Raw genomic sequence first — 22409 nt, 5'->3', positions numbered from 1 at the left:
AACTTTAATATTCAATCATTCTTGACCTTCGTAGAAAAATTTATGAGACACGGAATCTGTTATCTACTTTAATAAATGATCGACGAATTAGCATTCTCGAATATGTTTATCTAGAAAGAATTATAAAATTTTTTGTGAGAATTGCAACATATACACACGCATATACACACATGTAAAAAATTGACCCCTTTTCTTAGAAAACTTTATAAATTCAAAACCAACCTCGACTTCAATCTGTGGTCTTGGCCAAAGTGCGACGCGCATAATTTATGTTTCACGTATATCGTCCCTCATATTTTATGTCGCGAAACGGAGGGACGCAAAAGATTTCTTTTCCCCTCATCTTTCCTAATACCAGCGAGTTCGCCAACCCGCGATATTTCACGGCTGTTATGCAGCCGCGCGTCATTTCAATTTCTGTCACGGTTGTTGCTCGCCGTTACATTTCGGCCACGAACCGGCCGAACAAGCGGGTCGCGCGTGTGATTTACAGCTTAATATCTACGGTCGCGGGCATCGTATGCAACGAGGACTGCGTTTATTGTCGGCCGAGAGTAATCAAGAGCGAGCATTAAGTCCGTACATTATTACATCTAGCCGCGCACATTCGCCGTATGAACCGTCATCTTTTTATATTCGGATTACATTTTTACACGCAAACGCGATATTTATCGCGCCAGAGGTGTAAGGCTCTTCTGCATCGCCGACGAGTTTTCGCGAATAGCAGCTACCCTTCGATCCGGGTGTGCAAATTTTATCTCACCGCCAGGCTTACGATGTTTGTACCGCTATGCGCTTCCCGGCTTCTTTCTCCCGGCTGTTCTATCGCGGCAATTCCTTAAGAAACTGAATAATGAGCGAGCACAAGCATTCAATTTAGCGAGGAATACCATACCGACAGCGACGTAAGGATCTACTAGGGCTGCGGTCCACTTGACGCTACAAATGCTTTGGAGCGTTCTTCTTCTCCTTCTTTCTTTATTGAAAGAAAAGAGAAGAGGAATGGTTCGAAGCATTTGTAGCGTCAAGTGGACCGCAGCCTAGGTTGCCAGATTAATGGCGCCGTTGGGCGCGTATGCGAACGGAAAGGATTGCCTCTGTCGAAGTTCTATTTATTCTGGTGCGGAATTTTATTTGTTGCTGCCTGCAGTTACGGAGAAAAAAAGTTGCGGATCTGTAAATGCCGGTTTCGCGAGCCGTCGGTTAATTTTAGCTTCAGTTACGAAAACAGAGGCCGGGAATCAGTTAAACTAAGGTCGAAGTTAACGGACGTTGATAAAGCTGGCTCTCCGATGGAACCGAAATAAGTTCCTATGTGGTGCGCGTGACATCTCATATAATCCGCGATATATTTCCCCGACGTTAAGGAAACCGTACCGTGGAATTTTGCAGGCGCGTGATTTATACGCAATCTGAAAAAGCCTCTATAAACAAACGACCATGTTGTACGCATATGCATAGTTGTTGGCACTTATATATAACGTTGACCTATGGCACTTACGCCACTATGATCGGTAACAGCTGTGATTCGGGCAATGGACGCGCTCGGCGGCGGGACGTATTCGATCGTTTTCACCTTATACGACGCTATATCCTGTACCGTTCATATACCCTATAACGTGTCGTACACGGGCGCAGAAGTGCCGGGCTATCTGTTCCCTCGCGACAGTGATTTTTCCGAGCAAACGACAATTTCGGCCGCTTCGAAAATCATAAATTCCGATCGTGCCGTTCGCGCCGCCGCCGTTCGAAAGCCGCCGACGAAGGGAACGATATATCACGAATCGAGGGGGATCGATGGGGGTTCCACGCCGGTTCCACGGTTCTTCCTCCTTCGCCCGTATTCGACTAGCGACGACGTAGAAGAAGCACCGCCCGTTTTCGCGGTGCAAACGAACCGGACGAAAAAACGGGGCGCTACGAACTACCGTGGGGAAAATCGAACAAAGTGCGCGCCGGTAATGTCGGCGGAGGAAAAATAAAGTCGGAAGCGCGATAGAGGGTTAGGTAGGTAAAAATCGAAGGCTCCGCTGCGAGTAACGGTATACGAGGGTGAAAAATATCGTGCAAACGAGTTTCTTCCGTATTTGTAGAAGAAGAACGCAGCACGCCTGTTCGAGATTCGACACGCCGGGCAGGACTTCCGAATCAATTCTCTTTTACTCGTTAAAAATGGATAGATTGGATTTATGACTTGTAATAATATTTTCGTTCGTTCGTTCGCGTGATCCATCCACGATACCCGGCCACATCAGGAACGCACACACGGCCCCGGCTATAGGAATGCAAAAGTGCATAGAAATGCGTTGCATTAGAAATTTTATGCAAACAAATTGCTCGCACTTTCGAGTCTCGTTTTTTTTTCTCTTTTTTTATGGGATGATTTATGGTCTCGCTCTTTCTTCTCTTCAAGGCAACGTATCAGGGATATCATCGCAACGGGTAAAGAATTGAAATCGATTGCGCCGAGCGTGGATCGCAATTAAATCGGCAGAGGTTGAATTATAGATGCACGTATGCGTATATGCAATTCTGCCTGTCATCTCGCCGCGCGCGCTCAGTCACGTTCGATGCAGTTTAAGCGCGCAAACTGTTACATACTTCCGCGCAACGATTTATTGGCTCGAAAACGGCAGGCCGAATTGTTTTTTTCTTTTTTTTTTTTAACTTTTTTTTCGCGATGAAAACGAGCCAGCGCAGAGGCGCGTTATGAAAATCCGATGCGGCAAGCGCTGCGGTGGTCGTCGCTCAATTATCGCAGTAAAGTTTCAACCCTTTGCGTCAGAAATGTTAGCTAAATTGGACGCTCCTCTCATTACGTTATTTGTTGTAATAATAAAATTGATAATAGCTACGACTGCAATTTTGCATATTGAACGCAAAAATACTTTAATATAATTTAATCGTGTGTAATAATAATAACCAACACTCTAGGTTTTATCTCCTCTTTCGAAAGAGGGAGAGAGAACTGTGGAGTTTTTAGTCATATTTGATGTAAAGCAAGATGTAATTACGTTCGTGCGTGTAATACGTTGTAATTATTCCCAATTTGCTTCTCAAAGCTTACTTCACGTGTCGATTATATTACTCGGAGACTCGCCGGTGCACAAAATTATGGGCAGCGAGCCATAGCGTTCGAGTGAATCGCGTTTGATGAAGCGAGCAAAAAAACGCGAGAGAAGTACAAGGCATAAAAGCGGCAATTTAGCATTAACAGTGCGAGAGTCACGTTTCCGCGGCGTCTATTGCCGTGACGTCGAAATTAAATTCCGCGAAAGCGACTCGCGCTTAAAGAATAATCCGTTAAGACTCTCCGCGTGATTCCATCGTTTATCTTTATCTCGAGCAATTTATTCATAATATCCGGACGCATTTCGATTCATCGAATCCCGAGTTTGTAAAAGTCGCCGCGGGCGATACGTTGATATTAGCGCGCGAAAATCAGCGGCGCTCGTGAGGCCATCGAGTCGAGGAGACCCGTAAGGAACGGCCGCATATGCCGAGATGATGAATCACGGGGAGAAACGACGATGTGGGGGGAGAAAAACGTACCCCATTTTCCGGCGGGGCGATCGCGGCCCGAAAAAAAAACCGGCCCGCGCCCGATCTCCTGACCGCGGAACTCCTGACCGTGCACGTCAGCTGTGCGTGCCACATTTCGAACGTTCACCGATTTATCATTCTGACCTTTGTCGGGATTTTACGTAGTAAGGGAATGTAGATGATTTGGAAAGCCATTTCCGCTTAACTTCCCGACGAGATTGGACAGCGACGTTGTGACTCGAAAATATTAGAAATACTTCTAAATTCCGTTTGTTCCTAATCGTTCAATTCGGCGCTGTTGAAAATTTAGATTGTGATATAGCTGATTATTTACTTTATTTTACTTTGGAGTCGATTAAAGCAGAATCAATGGCTAATTTTGTTAACGAGGCTAATATGCTTTCTCAGCGACGCATAGAACATTAAAGTGAAAAATCCAATGATTCATTGTCAAAGCCGTAAAAGTCCCAACTCAACGTTGATTAAAATCCCGCGGGTTTTGAAGAAAGTTGCGCACAAAGAAATATAAGGTCCACCGTTCTTTCTCTTTAATTCTCTTTAATGAGAAAGCTCGACACGCAAACCACCCGGCGAAATCCACAAATAAAAGCTAATCAGAAATCAGTGATAAAGCTTTGAATGTTCGAGGGTATCCCGAAAGGGGTTGCTTATTCAAGAGTAGCGGGGTCTCTCTTCGCGAAGAATCGAAATTATTCTCGAACGGAAATTGCGGAAATCCCGGCGATCGTTTAGATCCAATTAAGATAACATTTTGGCAATGGCATTATTCGGCACCTTAATTGAATACTATAAAGATACAAGATTACTGATTCGGCAGGTACGGGCATCGCTGATAGAAAAATCCAAAGGTTTTTGCGGAGTACAGCATCTCTGCTAAAGCAATTTTAAAAAACTAAATAATAAATAGAGTTTTTCGGTCGTAAATTTTCAGCATTGATAAAAATTCGTATACATCAGGAAGAAATACAACGTCTGGCATTTAACTCGCCTCTCGTATCGCGCGGAAATACGGCAATTATGAAAACGGTCGCACTACTCCCGGTGATAAAGAAGATTCGTGAACGACCGTGACTTTTAAGTCGGCGAAAGATCGGTCGATCAAAAATTCGCCCTGAAATCTTTATAGTCTTTCCTCGTCGTTTCTAGTCGAGGACAATAAAGATGATGCTTTTATATCGTCGAAAAATGAAAAATCGCGCAAGCTTTCCCGTCAACCTCGTTTCATTCGATCCCGCGCGATTCTCGCAGATTCGCGATGGACGAATATTAAGCTTTCGCACTCTCAAACCGAAATACATATACCGCCGCCATCCAATCTCTATGCAGATGCGAGACGAACACGCCGGATCGTGTGCGAGGTGAAAAAAGTGTGCGCCGTCGAACGGCAGATAAAGAGAGCAGCGATCCGATTTCGGTGGCAAAGCCAACCTGGGCTCAGTGAAAATTCCCGTATTCCTCCTCGCGGTTTCGGAGAAATCCACAAATTTATCCGCGGTACTTTCGACAGCGCTCTGGGGCGTGAGTGTCTTTGAAACAGAAAAATCTGAAGAAAATGGAAATATTGTTGCCGACTCTTCGGCAGAAAAAAACAATCTCGCGACGATCGTGAAGATATAACATGAAAACTGCTGGCAACTTTAGATTGTTCTGCTAACGAAACGAGACGAATACGGAACGCGTGTATTTTTAATCGAAATATGAATAGGGCGGCGGCGATTATGTTACCGAGCAAGCTTGACGGTACAGAAATAATTTTATCGAGATATATCTATTTTGACATATTTATTATAGAAACGGCCGCGATATAAAACTGTTCATAAAAACGATCATAACACTTAGATATTCCGTACCAAGGCTTCTCATATAATATAAATAGTCTTATAATAGTACGTGACTCTGAAATCTGAGAAGTGTATCCGGCGTTAATAAGTAACGATGGCTGTGCAAACGCAAATGTCCTCCGTTATTTAAAAGAAGATTATTTTTACGACAAAAATTGCATTAGTATATAGGTAAACTCGGGAGAGTTACCAAGAGTTAATAACTGACGCAGCTTTTTCATTATAAGACTGCGCAAATAGAATTTAAAAAAAAATCCTCCAACAATTTTTTTCGAAGTAACAAGACAGTTTTCACCAACGAGAAAGTCAGCTTAACAAGAAATATCACGATCTCAAATATTATTAAAACTTTCAACAAGAATATTTGACACTGAAAACTATGATAGGTCATTAAAATGATCCCATAACTCTTGTTACCAATTGTTTTATAAATAATTACAAGTTTATTTTAAATATCTCGGTTTTTAGACAAACATTATTATACGTTGTATAAAACCAAATTTACGCTGGAGTTTTAGAGCAACCGTTGTTTACTTTATTAAACGATCAGCAGGAAAGCTGTTATGTGAGAATCATTCTGATGCTTCGCTTTCGCACGAATTTCAGATTTTATCCCGTGTACTCGTGTACCTGTTTTAACTCGATTCGAGATAATTACACGTCCATTGCACGCTAATGGGTCGCTGGGTGATGGCGATCGGTTTTTACCGACGTGATGGATCAAATAATTGAATCGAATTCAAAACATTAAAACGTGCCAAAAGTTTCGTCCATCAAATCGTTACAGATACCATCGATTTTTGAGAGAAAAAAATGGGCGAGAGAGAGAGAGAGAGAGAGAGAGAGAGAGAGAGAGAGAAGATATGCTTTCACCAGAGTGATGTACAGATGTAGGTTTGTCACAGCCGATAACGCAGCTAAATGTTAATTAATATACGGCGCGACATATGCAATTGGCACTAATTCGAAAGCCAAATCGGAATGCCCGGCAGCGGTGCACTAAGGGGAAGCGACAGGAACACGTGCGTAAATAATGCAGTGCCTGCAATGAATGCACCTCGGCGCGGACGGCCCGGAGGCATCGAACTCCGCTTGGCCGCCGCAGATTGTCGGCTACCTCGAAATCGAGGAGACTTCGGAGGCCGACGGCCGCTATATCGCGTGCACGGAGAGCATTCAATTACAAATGATCGGCTCCCCATCTGTGCGAAGCTCTCGAATCCAATACCGCCGAAAAATAATCGGTGAAACGTTGACCACTGAACGACGATCGACGTGCCGCTATACTTGCAGTCATGAATCATGAACGACGTTGCGGATCTTTTTTTTTACACTCTTTCTTTGCTTCAACGAGGTTGAAAGAAAGGAGATTTAAAGTCAATTAGACATCGGGAATGATTCCCTTGATTGCGCATATACACACATACACAAAGGGTATTGGGGTGTTCCAAAGAAAATTATATAAATATTTATTTGTAGAATAATAAATAGCCAAAGTGTAATTAATATATTTTGTGAATAAACATTAACGGGGCAAGTCTGGAAGCGTTAGGAAAACATGCGATTCTGAGATTATTTTTGTGTGGAAAAAATTTTAAATTTTATTTTATATTTATTTTATGAATGTTTTCTTATTTAAAAAATTACAAAGAAATATATAGTAAGAATTTTTTTTATTAAAAAATAATGAAGAATATAAAAGATACGTTGTCAATTTTCCGTAAACACTTTTATTTTGCGATGACTGTTGTATGGAGCCGAATATTTTTTATTACTTTTTTATCAAAAAATTTTTATTATTTCTAAAGAATATTTTTAACAATAAGAAAACATTTATTTGAATAAAGTTAAGAATTTTTTTTTTAAATTCCAGATATGCATGGTTTCTTAACGCCAGGTAGTTGTGCCTTTTTAAATTCCTTGTTAGCTGACAAATGACCACCTCATTTTCATTCTATTGAAACGGGATCGTGAAGGATGACTCGAATCGTTACTGGTCGATTTCTTTGAACTCCGTGTTAATACTCCATCTGGATTCAGTGTGCGAGCTTTCATGTTCGCGACCCGAAAACGAAATAAGTAAGAAGATAGAAAGGGATGTACCCTGAAAAGAAAAGCGAAGATAATGGAGAACAGCCGGGGAATAAGAGCGAGGGAATTCATTGCGGATGAACACCGCCGCCTCACTTAGCTTGACAAAGCAACGAGAGAACCTTCTGCCGTTATGCCGATTAGATCGTACCGTTTTATTAAGACGGCGGATGTAAACTTCGCGATTCATAGAGCCGCGAGAAAATGGCTTCCGTGCCGTTTCACCTCGAGACGAGTCGGAGAGTTTCCAATCGTTTCCCATTGTCGCAGACACAGACGGACTACCATCGACCTCAACTCCACCTCGCTTGCCGACTCCGTAGAACATTCGAAGTAAATTCCAAGAGATTTCAGGGGATTTTATTTTTTATTATGCGCAGAAATCTCATTTGCGTTCTAAACGTACGTTACATAGGCCATTGATCCCCTTATTCGAATCGCGAAGTAATACGGATCGTTCTTGTTCCAATAAATCCCTCCGGTTTATTCCTCGTTTTTGACTTAGCCGGTTTTACTTTTCAATGTGACGCAGATGTTTTTCTCTCCTCGCCTGCATTTACTCCGAAAACAATATAATAAAATATTCAGGATAATAAGGACGGGCGAGAACTCTAACTAAGAAGAAAAGCTGCGGTTTCTCTGAGCAAATTACAACGCGAAATTATATATATCGAGCACAGGTTCCGGCTTCATTTCCATCTGGAGCCGTTCATCGTTCTCTTTGTTGCGCGATGAGTGGGAAGGATCGAAAGATTTAATAATGAGGTTTACCTCTCGTCGAGGGGAGAGCAGAACTCGACCATGCATCACAGGAGACAGGTAAGTTCTCGGTAATACGGAGCTTGGGCTATTTCATAAATTATTTCAATGCACCGAGAGGAAAAGCGCAAACATTCGCAATATATAGTTAATGGAGAAATGGGTACACGAATCAGTTACGTACATTATGCGTATGTCACCTTGATTCGCATTAATGAATTAAAACTGTATCGCTTTAAACTAGTAGAGATATAAAACAAATCCATTGCGGATATATGCGTTCGAGTAAACAACTATATAGCGCGAATTTCAGTAATTAAATATTTAAAATATTTGAATATTACACCAATTAATATTCAAATATTTTATAATAAATAATTTATAATAAATAACTTATCATCTAAGCGATACGACTCTTCGAACACTGTTAAATTCGTAGTGTCAAATTGTACTCAATTTGAGTCAGTTTTAACCATATCTATAGGTCGCCACTACTCTTACTCGATATGTCGTTAATTCAATTAAAACAATGTTAGTTTAACTAAACCAATGGAGTTGAAATGATATTGTTTTGTGTTAAAATAATAAATTTCGACACTCATGTTAGTTAACAATAACAAAATATTATTTAACTCAAGGTATATTGGTTTAAATTTCACCCTTAATAAATATTTAACAATAAATATTTATAAATTTAGCTTCAAGTACCACGGAACGCGAATTACTCTTCTAAGAAATTTGAGAAATTCTTTTAGTAGCACGACGATATATACCGAACTTCTTCGCGGTAGACGAGGAGAAACTGAAAGGTTTTCTGGCGAACGGACGTGCAAGCTTGCAGAAGACTCTCGAGCCAATTTGCGCGGACTCATCTCATAAATCCGACATCGGCGAGCTCGCCGAGAAGTAAATAACGTCGTTATAGGCGATCCTGGAAGAGTGTCAAGTGATCGTTGGCGCCGCATCAACGCCTATTTTCGCAAAAGAAATATTTATCTTTTCACGGAACACTCGAATTCAGCGAGCTCTTCCGCTTCCAGCTGCGCGGGTGTTTCGACAACGTTGCAATTTTGAACCGTAGAACGTACCGTAGAATATAATTTTTATTTTCCTGGCAGCGTTCCGTAAGATCGCGTCGGTGATCGTAATCACATCCATACGAAATATTTCGCGTCGTTTCGTTCGGTAAATTAAATGAAAATTAATATGTATATGTTGTACTTACGATACACCATTCGTCCCCGTGTGGGCACTCCATCAGCATGTGTGCGGTGTGATTAATGCACGGTGTAATGCTGCCAACTCCGTCGTTGTACTGTCCACATTTGTAACATCTAATACCATGCGCGACACCTGCGACATATACATATAACGTTTTAATCGTCAAGCGAAACCGCCATGGGAGGCGCGCCGCTGCCGCAAGAATAATCCGGAATAGAGAGCTGAGCGACGAGCAATCTACAAAATACAAATCGCGCGAAGCACGAAAATCCATTTTCCCGGACTCTCCATATTCGCCGTCCGTATCCGGGCGAAAATAATTTCGCGACGGCTAAGAACGCAGCGGATCCGCAATTGCAGCTTCCTCGACGCGACACTCCACGATTCGATTCTTAATCCTCGCGTGCGCTCGCGCGCGCGAGCGTGCTATAGAATCCGAAAATTGATAGAACTCATAAAACGCTTAATCGCGCCTCGTAAACGCGAAAACTCGGGCGTTCTGCCCAGCGCCGCATATTCCATCCCCGAAGCGCGAGTAATAGCGCTACGGGCTCGTTTTGCGAACTTGGTCGAGTTTCATAATGCGAGCGACGCGCGAGGGAAAGTTTTACCGTGCTTTTTCACGCTGGACCGATCGAACTCTTTTTCGCCGGCGAGTATAATGCGCGTCCGTAAAATCGGGGATTTATGAGGCGGCGCTAAGCGCCGCCGTCGATTCCAGATGAGGCGCTCTACCATGAGGTAGTGGGAGACTCGCCTAGATTAAACTCCCTCATTCCTCACGACGAGAAAAAAGAGGGAGGGAGAGATGAAGAACGGACGAAACAACGCGAGACTTTAAAGCGCATATTAAATGCGGTCCGCCGAATTCAAGTGCATTTCTTATAAATGTATTCAATTTATTCAATTTTCAAAAAATTTATGTATACACATACATTTATTTATTATTTAAAATGATTGACGGGTATATATAAAACTTTAATGTCGCATGCTAATGAGAATTTTTCAATAATCGATAAACTCGCTCGGCGAACTTGGCGGACCTGTTTAATTACTTCCACCGTTGACGAAATAAAACTTGCGGCAGTTTCGCGTCGAGCGTTTTTATAAAAAGCGGAAAGGCAAGAAGGGCATAATTAAGAAAGGTAATAAAGCGTTTTATAAGTATCCGCCACAAATTCACGGTGGGTCCTTCACCGAACTTCAACAGTTCCTAACGCAGTCTGTGAAAGAGGAAAGGACTCGCAAGCGTACGGTCCCCTTGAGAGGTGAACCACCGTGGAACCTCGTTAGAACTTTATGAACTTGCGAGTTCATCCTGTTCATCCAGGCCGATGTTTCGCCACACCGCCCGCCGCGATGTCGACTCGGTCCTCTCGACAAAGTATTAAGATCGTCCGTTTGCACACATTTATACGTCATGCTGCATTAAATTGGAACTGCAAGATAGACGGGGAAACGTCGAGACAGTCAGGGAAAGAGATATATAACTCGGATAAATCTTATCTGTGCTGTATCTTATCGCAGAACCGTGTACCTTTAAGAATAACGAGATTTTATATCAAACGTAACCCGACCTGTAAACAGGAAGTCGCACAAACGTAAAAAGAAAATTGCGTTCCTTTCTCGCGCGACCTTATTTCTTTTATTGGTCCACGTCTCGTGGCGATGTAAGTAAAATATACAATGTACGCCGGACCTCTGGAGCGTGTGAATTTTAAAATCAGATCGCATAAGTTAGGCCGCAAAAATAAACCGATATCAAGGAGCAAATCGATCCGCGACGATGATATTACACGCGAAAGTCTAAATCGCCCAAGCGCCCGCTTGTCAAGAACCTCTTTGCCCTGCAGTGTTTTCCTATCGGCAATAAAACATTTTTTGCCGTATCTTGACTGAGCATCCGCCCTGCGCCGGAATCGACTCAATAAAGGAGGCAACTTTTCCAATTTTCTACGAGTCGACCGTTTGGAATTCGATACACCAATCTAGCAAATCCTTAACTCGATTATATGCCAACCGCTTTCCTCTATAATCTCCTAGAAATCGCTTCACTAGTACTCTCTTTCCATATATCAATAGACAATGGACGTTCAAGACATATAATTCAGCAATTAATAATGCCTACGTAATACAATTCAACAGTACTATAGAGCAACTGGAATAATAACTTCACGAGACGAGGAAATACACGCTCAGTCCTCCTCATCGCGGATTTAAATTGCACGGTCAACGTTAAACAGAGTCGAAATTACAGCGGCGATATAAACCTAAATAAACCAGTTCCGGTGGAGTTTTGCTTCTGTGAGATTGGCGGATCTCTCCTCTCGCGGTACGGAAATAGATAGGATCCTGAAACGGAATCCGCTTCGCGGGCGAGGACTCGGGGGGTTGTTTCGCTCAATATTGCGGACACGCGCGCGGGCGTGTGTGGCACATATCCGCGCCCCGGCGTTTCCTCTCGCCTCTCGCGGCCGGGCCGCGGGGCGCGCGTTTCGGCGGCACGACGAAAACGCGACACGTAAATTCGACCCCGTTTTCGGGGGCGGAGGAAGAAAAATATTGGTAGTAAATTTCACCGAGACGGACGTGCCGCCCTGTATCTTCTCGCTCGCTCCCGCCATCCGCATGATTTATCTCGCCGCTCATTTTTTCGGCGATGCATCGCGCGCGCGCGATAGAACTGCACCCGCATTCTCGCCGAATACGGCGCGCAGTCGGCGCAGTATTGATAGCACGGCCAACGTGCCGAGAGATGTATTTTTCCTGTTGTCATTATTTCGACGGGGGGGGGGAGAGGAGGCGAGAGGTACGTGACCGATATGATCGGCCAGTTGCCGAAACCGCGTTCGATACTCTGGAGATTGAAAACAGTCGTCCTATGCAATTTCACAGACCTCGAAGATTTAATTGTCTTTATATAACAGTATTGAAGAGTTCGCGGTTTTCTTCAATATTTTTCTCATATAAAATAACTAATTAACTGAGAGAAAGAGAGGATGGAGACAAAATGGCTGAAGGCTAATTAAGCAAAATAAAAGTTAATTTTTTATCATTTTTGGACACGAAGGACACGTTTTATATAATACTGACAGTATGTCTCTTAATTAAATCAAGTCAAAAGTTATGACATTGTCGCAGGCATATAGCAGCATAATTTTCATGCAACGTGTCAATTATCACGACATTACTTTATCATTATCCATCATTACGAACCATAGAATGTTTAAGCAATATACGCAAATTTATTCGGCTTTATTATGCAAACTAAAAGATGGTTGATGTGCAACGATGCGATAAGATAAACCATCTATGTCCCTCTGCTCTGTAACTTTGATATTCTTCCGCAAATATTTGCTTTCGATCAGTCATAATATAGAGTCTGCACCGACATGCAGCATTACTTTGCAATGGAATGTGTAATCCGCAATAGTTTCATCAGAAATTCGCCTGATTTCCCAAGATTTAGTCATAAGTATACTCTGAAAAAAATATTCTGTAAACATCAAGAACATCAAGTGTATTTTAATATTTCTAATATTTGATTTTACAAAATTTATAGCTACATTAATTATAATGTAGCTAATTTTTTAAAATCAAATATTAGAAATACTAAAATACATTAATTATAATATTTTGTTGCAATTATAACTATCAAATTGATTAACACGAAAATAATGGCGATTAAAACTACAAGATAAATTATCTTATGTAAGTGGTTGCGTCAAATATTCGCTCCGTCAATGGAATGCAGCCATTGTTTCGAAAACAATTTAAACTTCGTCGCCCCGAGTAAGCTCAAGCGACCATCGAAGAAGAACTCGAACCGACGAGAGTAAAACCCCTGATGAAGTCCGTGAGAATTTCGTTCGCGACGAACGACGAACGCGAGCTAATCGTTGCTCCTGCCGATATGAAATAAGCACATCACAGTTCCGAAAGTAGAAGTTAATAGTTTTCTTCTCAAAATTATCGTAATCATCTATGAAATGTTCCTAACTTCCTGCATTATTAATTTTTTAATTAATTATACTGACGTTAAATAAAAACTTCTTTTCATGTAAGAGTTAAATACTAAGTTCTTATGTTGAATATTAGGAAAATTTTGATCATTTTTATTATATGTACGGGAAAAAAATGATTCCAGTTAGTTAAATAATTTTACTCGTGGCGCGACTTCTGTAGAGTAAACGAACCGAAATTATTTTCCATGTTACATTCTGGTACAATAAAAATGCGACATACTTTCGTAGATCATGTCGTTCAGATGACAACTTCAAAGAAGAAAACTTGCGGATCTTTTACGAGAAAGGAAATTCGCTATTCGCGAAGAATCGAAACTAGTGGAGAGTAACGTTGTTACGCGAGCGGAAAGATTTCGTCGTCGTCGCAAAGGTATCCGAACGGAAATGTCGATCGGCTCGATGCCGTAATCGGCTTTGTGGCAGAGGCAACTTGCATCGAACGATGCCATCACGTAAAAGTACGTTTGAGAGAAAAGTTAGCCTCTCTCCGGCCACGTTAATATACAAGTCGCCGGTGTATTAACGCGCGGAATGAAACCGGGTTATTATCCCGACCGAAGAATGAAAGTAATTTCAGAAGTAAGTTTCGGGACGGAACGTCTTCCGCGGAAATATTCGCGCCCGTTATAACATAGAGGCCATAGTCTCGACGGAAATGCAGAGAGGCGGGATAGCGAGCGCTCGTCAACTCGAGAAATAATCCTCGAGATGTGATTTTACGAGTGTCTCTCGAGACTCGGATTCTTTAATGAAAAGTCACTGTAAGTAGGCATTTATATAATTAATGGCATTTAAAGTCGACGGTATTATGAGGGAACGAGAAATGACAATTATTACCGAAATTTTCATTCAAAAGTGAACGAGCGACGGCCCGTGGGCTTTAATGAAGACGAACTGCCGTTATTTCTTCATTACAACTACGTCTGCCGAGTTAGTTGTGCCCTAGGCTTCGTATCCCACCGCGCACCACAAGGAAGTTCAAAGAATTCCGAAACTGTTGGGCTCCGAGCGAGGCATCTAAGTACTCCCGACTCTTGGAATTTCCCTACCAAGAGCAAAAGCCCGGTCTCAGACGTCGTCGGCGTGGTGTGATGCTTTAGGCATCCCGCTTGCATCTCGACACGATGGAATTTCCTCTTTCGACCGATCGATCGGTGATTTGTAGCATCCAAATTTCCGTTATCGATCAACACACATTCTGCCTATAATTAGTTATATTATTTAACTGATTCATAAAATATATATATATGTATAAATCCAAAGCATATCATAAATCGCAATTTGAACACGATACCGCGAATTGAATTAATTCGACTGATAAAATATCATATTTGACAGGATGAGTTGCAATTTATATGCTATTTAATTACTTATTGAATTTATAGTTTACAGATTTACGTTCAAAAAGCACCAAAACCGAAGGTCGAAACGTAGTAACGATTATATTTAATAAATGTGGCCAGTTGTGTGTTGGGTCGAACAAAAATCACTATTGTTGATACATGATCTGTATAGATCCAGAGTTTTGTATAAAAAAAAAAGGTTCAAAATATCTATGCACGGCCCTTTTATTGTAAAAAAAACAGTCAGTGTGTGATACTGCATACATCCAAACTGCAAACGCTTTCGAAGACACAAATATTTATAATTGAAAATAGAAATTAAAGATAGTCCGACACAAGTACATCGAAGTGTTATATTTTTAGGCGCGGTATTATTTTCAAATTGCAGATCAATAAACAAGGCATAGCGTAATTAAGTTGATCGCGTGAATTATATGGCACTGTGATTCACGGACGCGACATAACGGCATACGATTTCGAAGCCGTCGCGAGGAAGTTCCACGAGCGGGACGTAAATGATCAGCGAGCGGAGAAACGGCGTCATTTCACGGGCAGTTGAGCCAATCGGGCATTCAGTGGTGCCCCGATTCGACGTTGGTAGAAACGAGAAGATACCCGCGCAAGATACGCTCGTCGTTGGCAGACGCATTTCCATCGATAGAAATCGCCTTCGAGTCGCAAATAAATCCTAATATACGGCTACCGGAAATCTTTGGAAAAATTCTTTTATCGTTTGTGGGTTTACATTTTAATCACACTTATAAATCCGATTCCGATTACGACGTTCTGGAAGACCCGGCACAAAATTCGCGTTAACAGTTTTACAAGTATTACATAAGAAACCAACGACGTGAATAACCGCGACTAATTATCTTAAAAATAATCGCTCATAACCGTGCCTTTTTTTCTTTCTCTCCCTCTTTTTAATTACATGACGATTGTTAAATCTATTTAAGTTATATACCTTGATGTTATCATAATCCATCAAAGCCAAATCTATTTCAATATTCGAAATCAATAATCTCAACGGTGATGTAACCGACAATAGCCTTAAAGGCAGTGACCTTTCGACCAAAACCGATGAGACGTCGGTCTGTCCTTGTACGCAAACAAGTCGATGAAGTGGTCCTTAGTGGCCCTGAAGCTTTTACGTGACGACGTCTAACCTGACCCATGTCAACCAATCGTGTTAAGAGCCCTCCTCTTCGTCGAATTCGTCCTTCGAGAATTTCTCGTCGCGGACTTTCGAAATGTGCCAATGTCTGATTACTCCCACCTTCCTCAAGAAGGAGGAAATAGGTAATTTTGCAAATCAAAATGGATAATTAGCTGACTGAGCACTCGCCACGAGAAATTCTCGAAGTGTCGCCACGTCTCGCTGAAGCAACGTCGTCGGGGTTGAAGAGGGACGAGGACGTCCCGACCGGTGTAGATCCGTGACTAATCTGAATCTCTGCAACCCACCCCCGGAGCCGCATGTGAATGCGCCCAGCAGCCACTTCAATATCCCGCGGGCTTGCCGAGGCAACCTCTTCCTACCCTTCTCGCCAAGAGGCCCCTATATACGCGCCACCGTGTCTCCTCATTTTTCTTGCACCCCTATAGTCTCGCGCGCTTGAATAGCTGCGGTTATTAATAACCGACCGCGATGCGCTGTTCTCTCCAAGTATTATAATGTGTTATTTACTTATTTGTATACGAGAACCGCGCGGAAGGGTCGCGCGGATCTTTGAACATTTGAGAAAAAGACAGTTCGAATTTTTTAACAAAATGCAGAGTTCGGAACATTTAGAAAATTTTGCGTGGAGAATAGAAAAATGGGATAAACTGCGAAGGAGGAAAGAGGTCTCTTATCGTTGCCAGTTCTAATTTGTTTATTAGTCAAGAAGGTTTCGCAGAATACATAGTAATGTTGAAACTCATTTATCGGAATCTTTTTGTAAGATGCATCAATTTTCTCTGAAATTTTCAAGAAATTGAAAATAATCCGTCAAATCTGTCCGCGAACGCACCGAGTAAACGGGTATGTTTAAATCTGTAAATGTTGAATGCGATGCACTCGAGCGGTATCAAGTTTGCATCCAAGCGATATAAGATTAGCTGCGTCCGAGGCGCCGTAAGCTTATCAGACGTTGGGAAAGCAAGAGCACTCATGCATAAAGCAACAAGGTTGCTCCGGGATGACGTTGCGAGAAAATGGTCGAGCGGTGGACTGTTTTTTCAGAAAACCTTGGAATTGCAAACTGCGCCATTTCCACAAAAGTAATACAATTCTTTCCAGCCGTTAATAATGCACATTATGTATCAGACGTCGGTCGACCAGACTGAGACGTTTTTCACTTCGACCCTGTCTGACTGACCACGGAAATAATCCACTGGTTTAATGTCTGACCATGCTCGGCCTTGTATCACTTTGCACCTTATAATATACAATCGTTATATCGAGGTTTAACCGCCGTTAAAGTTTTTCACAGAATGATATTTCCTCGCGGCAAATATCACCGCGGGTGTCTGTAGATATTAATTCTAGGCAACACATTATATTTCGCACTCATTTACGGAACACATACGTTTGTCGCGTGACGCCGGCACCGCGATACGAATCGTCCCCGAGGGCAAAATGCGACTCTCGTACCCGTCTTTGTCCCGTTTGCGCTCGTACCGTTTGCATAACACCGTGGCACCGCAATGACCACTATGCAGAGGTGCTATGCGACCTCCCTCCGCGCCGCCGACGATCGGGATGCACTCGCGTGCGCGTGCAATGCGACGATACACGCCGGACACCGTCTGTCCTCTTCTCACGTGAAATTCCACGCGGGAAGTATGTTTACAGACCCAGGTTATCGCCGTTATTATACTTCGTGACAACGTCGCTCGCGTGCTCCCCAGTCGTTTATTAACGCTTTCTTCATTGAATTCCGTATAGCCAATAATCTGGTCAATCTTCTTTTCCTACTTCCTCGCGACAATGTCGGTCGTGTAAATGGAACAATTGATTTGCGTGCATTACGAGTGCGAAAATTTGTTAAAACTCGTAAGAATTCAAAGATTCCATTCCAATCATCGTCTTTAATGACAACACGTGTTTAATTTGGCTTCAAATTTATAACTAATATGTAACTAATTTTATATTCATGGAACGTCACATCAAATTGCGGTTTCGCAGGGAGGATGCCTCCGCATATAGAAATTGTCGTGAAATTCGTTTGATCGAAATGATGGATAATCGTGTACCTTATAGATACGTGAAACGCGTCGTAAAATATTCATAAGGCAAACACGTGTAAAATAATATTTGCACGGTTAAGTATCATTTGTCATTTTTTTCTCTCGAAAAATCGCGGTTTCGCGACACATCGTCGCCCCGAGCGCTTCAGCTTTCATCCCTCTTATTTTCTCACATTATTTTTTCCATCACGGAAATAACAATTATTCCCGTGATATTACATTGAAATTATTCAGTCGGCGGCACACCAATATCAATCCTCATCGACAGCAATTATTTCGCTCGGGCGATTAACGGAACAAAAAGAGAACGGATTAAATCGAATCGGACACGATCTCCCGAAGATCTCGAACCGGAAATCCATGCCAAATAAAAGCATCGTTGAGATAACTAACGGGACGCTACGGATTGCTCGGGCCTCGCCCAGTCGGGAGGGACGGAGAGAGAGAGAGAGTTTGACGAAGCCGGGGTGGATTTCGGGGTAGGTCGAGGCCTCGGCTGGGTTGGGCAAACCGACCTAGATAAGTGAATAGTGAATGCACTCGGCGCACCAGGCGCGCTTCTAGACTCCGTACCGCATGTGTGTTTCTCCGTGCCAAAACGCCCTCTCTCACGCCTTCTGCCATCGGCTCGCGGCACGGATAACGTGATTTCGGAATACGAGTCGTTGGCACGATCGCTCAAAGCGCGTGTGACGGCGAAGGGCGAAAAATTATGTGCGTAAATTTGCACGTTAAAGAACGACGAGTGCGAGAGAAAACTTAAATTGAACTTAAATTGACGCAAAGATTTTAATTATTGCAACGCGAACAAGTTGTCATAATAATAGATTTATTATTGTAACACGTACGTAAATTTGTACGGTTTGCACAACTATACGGTTGCACTCCTTCAACTGAACGTTACAAATAAACATCGCGATTTGCTTAAGAATACCCTGGCAAATGAAATACGGTATACGGTTGAAATGAAAGGTTCAACTGTCGGGCGGGTCTTCTTTTCGAGGAATGGAAATGGATATACGTTGAAAATCGCGGCGCGATCGCCGACGGCCAAGATAATCTTTCCGAGATTCAGTCAGCGACGGTAAAATAAGCACGGCTGGAAAAGATAAATGGTGTGAGGCAACCCCGGGAGATAAACTACCGAAAGGCTCGAATGGAGGAAATTTATTATGCAGATATAGAAATACAATTGAAAACGCCTGGCGGCGATAAAAAGATGCACGTCGATGGAGCATGACGGACTATGTAATGCACTTCCGAAAAACTCGTCGCGCATCGTTTTCAATTACGGCAAATGACGTTGCCTTAATCAGATCCCGAATCACGTTTTATCGAACGATCAAACAATTCTCTCGCACATACGCGCTCGAAATTTTCCAACGCAATAAACTCGGCGCGATTCCGACTCGCGAAAGAATCGTTTAACTGTTTTACGGCGATGCAACGTTTCACTCCTGCCTAACGGAATACAATTTGTATACATACGTTCGCTAAAATTACCGCGGCACCTCCAAAAGCTCCCTACTTTCGCGGAGTGCGCGGACTTACACGTGAATCGCCCACGCGTTCCTCGCTTTCAAACATTTCACTCTCAGCAATTTCGATTGTACGGGTTCGGCAAGATCATCCGAGGTTTTAGAGGTACCCTAGAGGGATTGCAGCGCGACCGGTGGCGAAACCCGTTTGATCTCCGATCCCGGCGAGAGAGATGCGCCGGGCGTATTCACGGGGGCGGAATCGGGGATCGCGAAACCCCGAGAAAACGTGAGCCGGAATTCCGGTCCGGGTTGGGCATAATCAAATCTGGTTGGTTGCATCTCGCGAACATTCGCGTCGGAGGAAGTTTCAGCTCGGGCTGAACGCCCGAGTTCTATCTCTCCCTCCTTCCTCGATGTCCGAGATTCAAAGTGTCAAATGGGAGGATATCATGGATGCGATGCGCAATAAAGTATACGAGAGAAACCCGGCGCAACTTTTCCCGGCAACTGCACCGCGACGGACGGCGAAGAAACAAACCGCGACCTGACGTTTATCTTCCGCGTCAGCTTGTCACGCGCGCCGTATTACATGGTATCATCTTCCACGGTAGACAGAGTCTTTAGAGAAATATTCTGAATCTCCCTTGGCGCGTAAGCTTGACCCTCCTTGCAGTCCGAGATATTCCGAGAGAGGATCCATGAAAAATATTTAACCCGCGTTCGCTGTCGGCGTACGTCTGAAGGAAACGACCGCGAAGGAGAAAATTACATCTCCTTACGCGATTTGTTATAAGTCCACGTAGGTGGAACTATCATTCGGCCGTCCATTTCTAAGGGTAGCGAGATGTGAATTTTAATCCCGACATTTATTACAACGTATGCAACGTTGTCACAAACGATATATATTATAGAAATTGAGACGTCTCAGACTCGTTGGAGAGCGTTAATTGGTCTAGGAATAATAGACGAGGATGTATTTTACGTTTTCTTGTAAACCGATGAAAGAACTTTGTTCGGACATCCACGGCCAGCTGCGGTTCTACTAACTACCGGGGGCAATTAAGAACAGTCGATAATTAACCGAGTAACTTCCGTCGGAGATCTTTCACGCACGAGGAGGAGAGATGCGGCTGGAAGCAATTCCAAAGTACCGCGCTCATTAGAGTCGCCCTTCGCTGAAAATCCTTTGAGAGTTGTGTCCGTCTCTTCCTCGATTAACTCTCGTTTAGTTAATTAATCGCGAATTTAACCACCGAATATTAATGCTCTTTTATCGACGCCACGTTTTCCCTGTAATCGATTATGCTACTCGACGAGAGAATATCGTCACATATATGTACAGGAATTATTTGACATCATTTAGAATCTGCGAGAAAATCTGTTTTTTTTATTTATAAAAATTTAACATTATTTCTAATTATAGTTAATTATTTGTTATATATATAATTTACAAAATTTAATTAAATATATTTTAGAACTGCAATGTAAGAAAAGATTTTGCTTTGAGTCGATCGCTATAAGTTAAATTAGCGAACATGAGACTTGATGAATTTTCAAGCTCGTAATTATAGGATGACATCTCTTGCGATCACTGAGGTTTAATCTGAGAATATCGGAAATCCGACAATAAAGGCACGTGTCTGTAATCAGTTTGTAGGATTAACTCGTTTTTCAGTTAGGGTAATTTGTATACCGTGTACTTCAAGTATGCGGCTTTCTCGTTTACTCAGCTGCGCTTCGTTGCATTTCCAACGAAATTTATTAATGGCAATAGAGGAACAACTTTCCCTCGCGACGTGAGACGCAGGCTCAGCTCACCTTCACGTTATTATAATGGAAAGTTATAGCGTCTTCGTGTGAGCGGCAGTCGAGAAACGGAATGACAGAGATGCAGAAGCGGCCCGAAATTCGTTTTGCGCGCTCGTATTTCGTAAAAAACGTCACATTCGTTGCGAAAAATTCTGTTTGTCAGGCAATTCCGGACGAAAAAAAAGACTTTATTTGATGGAAATTGCAAAACGGGACCGTTTCGCCTACCTTTTCCAACGTACATACGTTTTTAACGTATTTATTCTGTCCGAAATTTCATCCTGGAGTTAAGTGTGAATACACCTGCTGTTATTGATCTAAACAGCGTATAGGGTAAGAAAAGAAAACATCTGTATAACCGGACGTTTTAAAAATGTACTTGAGGCAAGACTTGAGACATTATTTAGCAGGAATATGCTGCATGAAAAAGTTAGAATTACTGCTATGCACTTCTGAAATGCACCAGACATTCATTACTGCAATGTAAAAAGCTTGGTTAGCATACATAATCCAATGAAGCGAGTGCTTTTAACTACTCGTTCCGTTTTACAAAAAAAAATGAAAGAAACTCCTCTCCGAATAAAAAAGTTACCAACACGCAGCACAAAATTTTACATACAAAAGTAATTGTTATAATTTTACATTATGGCAAGAATTAAACACTCCACATTCTTAACATCCCTAGTAGCACATGATGGAGTATATACGTTTTATATACGTTTCCTAAACGATTAGAAACGTTTAGAAAACGTATATAAAACGTATATACTCCATCATGTGCTACTAAGGATATAAATTACTGAAATACTTGTGTGAAAAAAAAAAAATAGATGTTAATATTAAATTAATAATAAAATTATTAGTAATAGAATTTAATTTTCACGATTTGAGTATAAGATTGAATCCCGTCTCAAACATATTTGCTAATAAAAATGTATTAATGAAATATTTATTGTTCTCGGGCTTTTTTAACCGCTTCACGATTTAATAAAGGGCGTATACAAGTCGATATTGGAAATCTCCATTAGAGATCTCCGGGAATCA

At 42.2% G+C, this 22409-nt stretch overlaps 1 protein-coding gene across 1 annotated transcript in view; it reads right to left on the bottom strand.

Moving 5' to 3' along the window:
- The window catches only part of LOC143895881 (uncharacterized), a 69985-nt gene that overhangs the window by 24885 nt on the left and 22691 nt on the right, over positions 1 to 22409 (bottom strand). The window contains exon 2 of the mRNA XM_077403324.1: positions 9481 to 9608. Within this exon, the coding sequence (XP_077259450.1) occupies positions 9481 to 9608 (128 nt within the window). The remainder of the gene's footprint in view (positions 1 to 9480; positions 9609 to 22409) is intronic.

This window comes from Temnothorax americanus, unplaced genomic scaffold, assembly GCF_048541705.1.
Source record: "Temnothorax americanus isolate GAGA-0224 unplaced genomic scaffold, ASM4854170v1 Scaffold17, whole genome shotgun sequence".
In the NCBI taxonomy this organism is placed as follows: Eukaryota; Metazoa; Arthropoda; class Insecta; order Hymenoptera; family Formicidae; genus Temnothorax; species Temnothorax americanus.
Note: the sequence above shows the minus strand (reverse complement) of the source record. Positions and strands in the feature narration are given on the sequence as shown.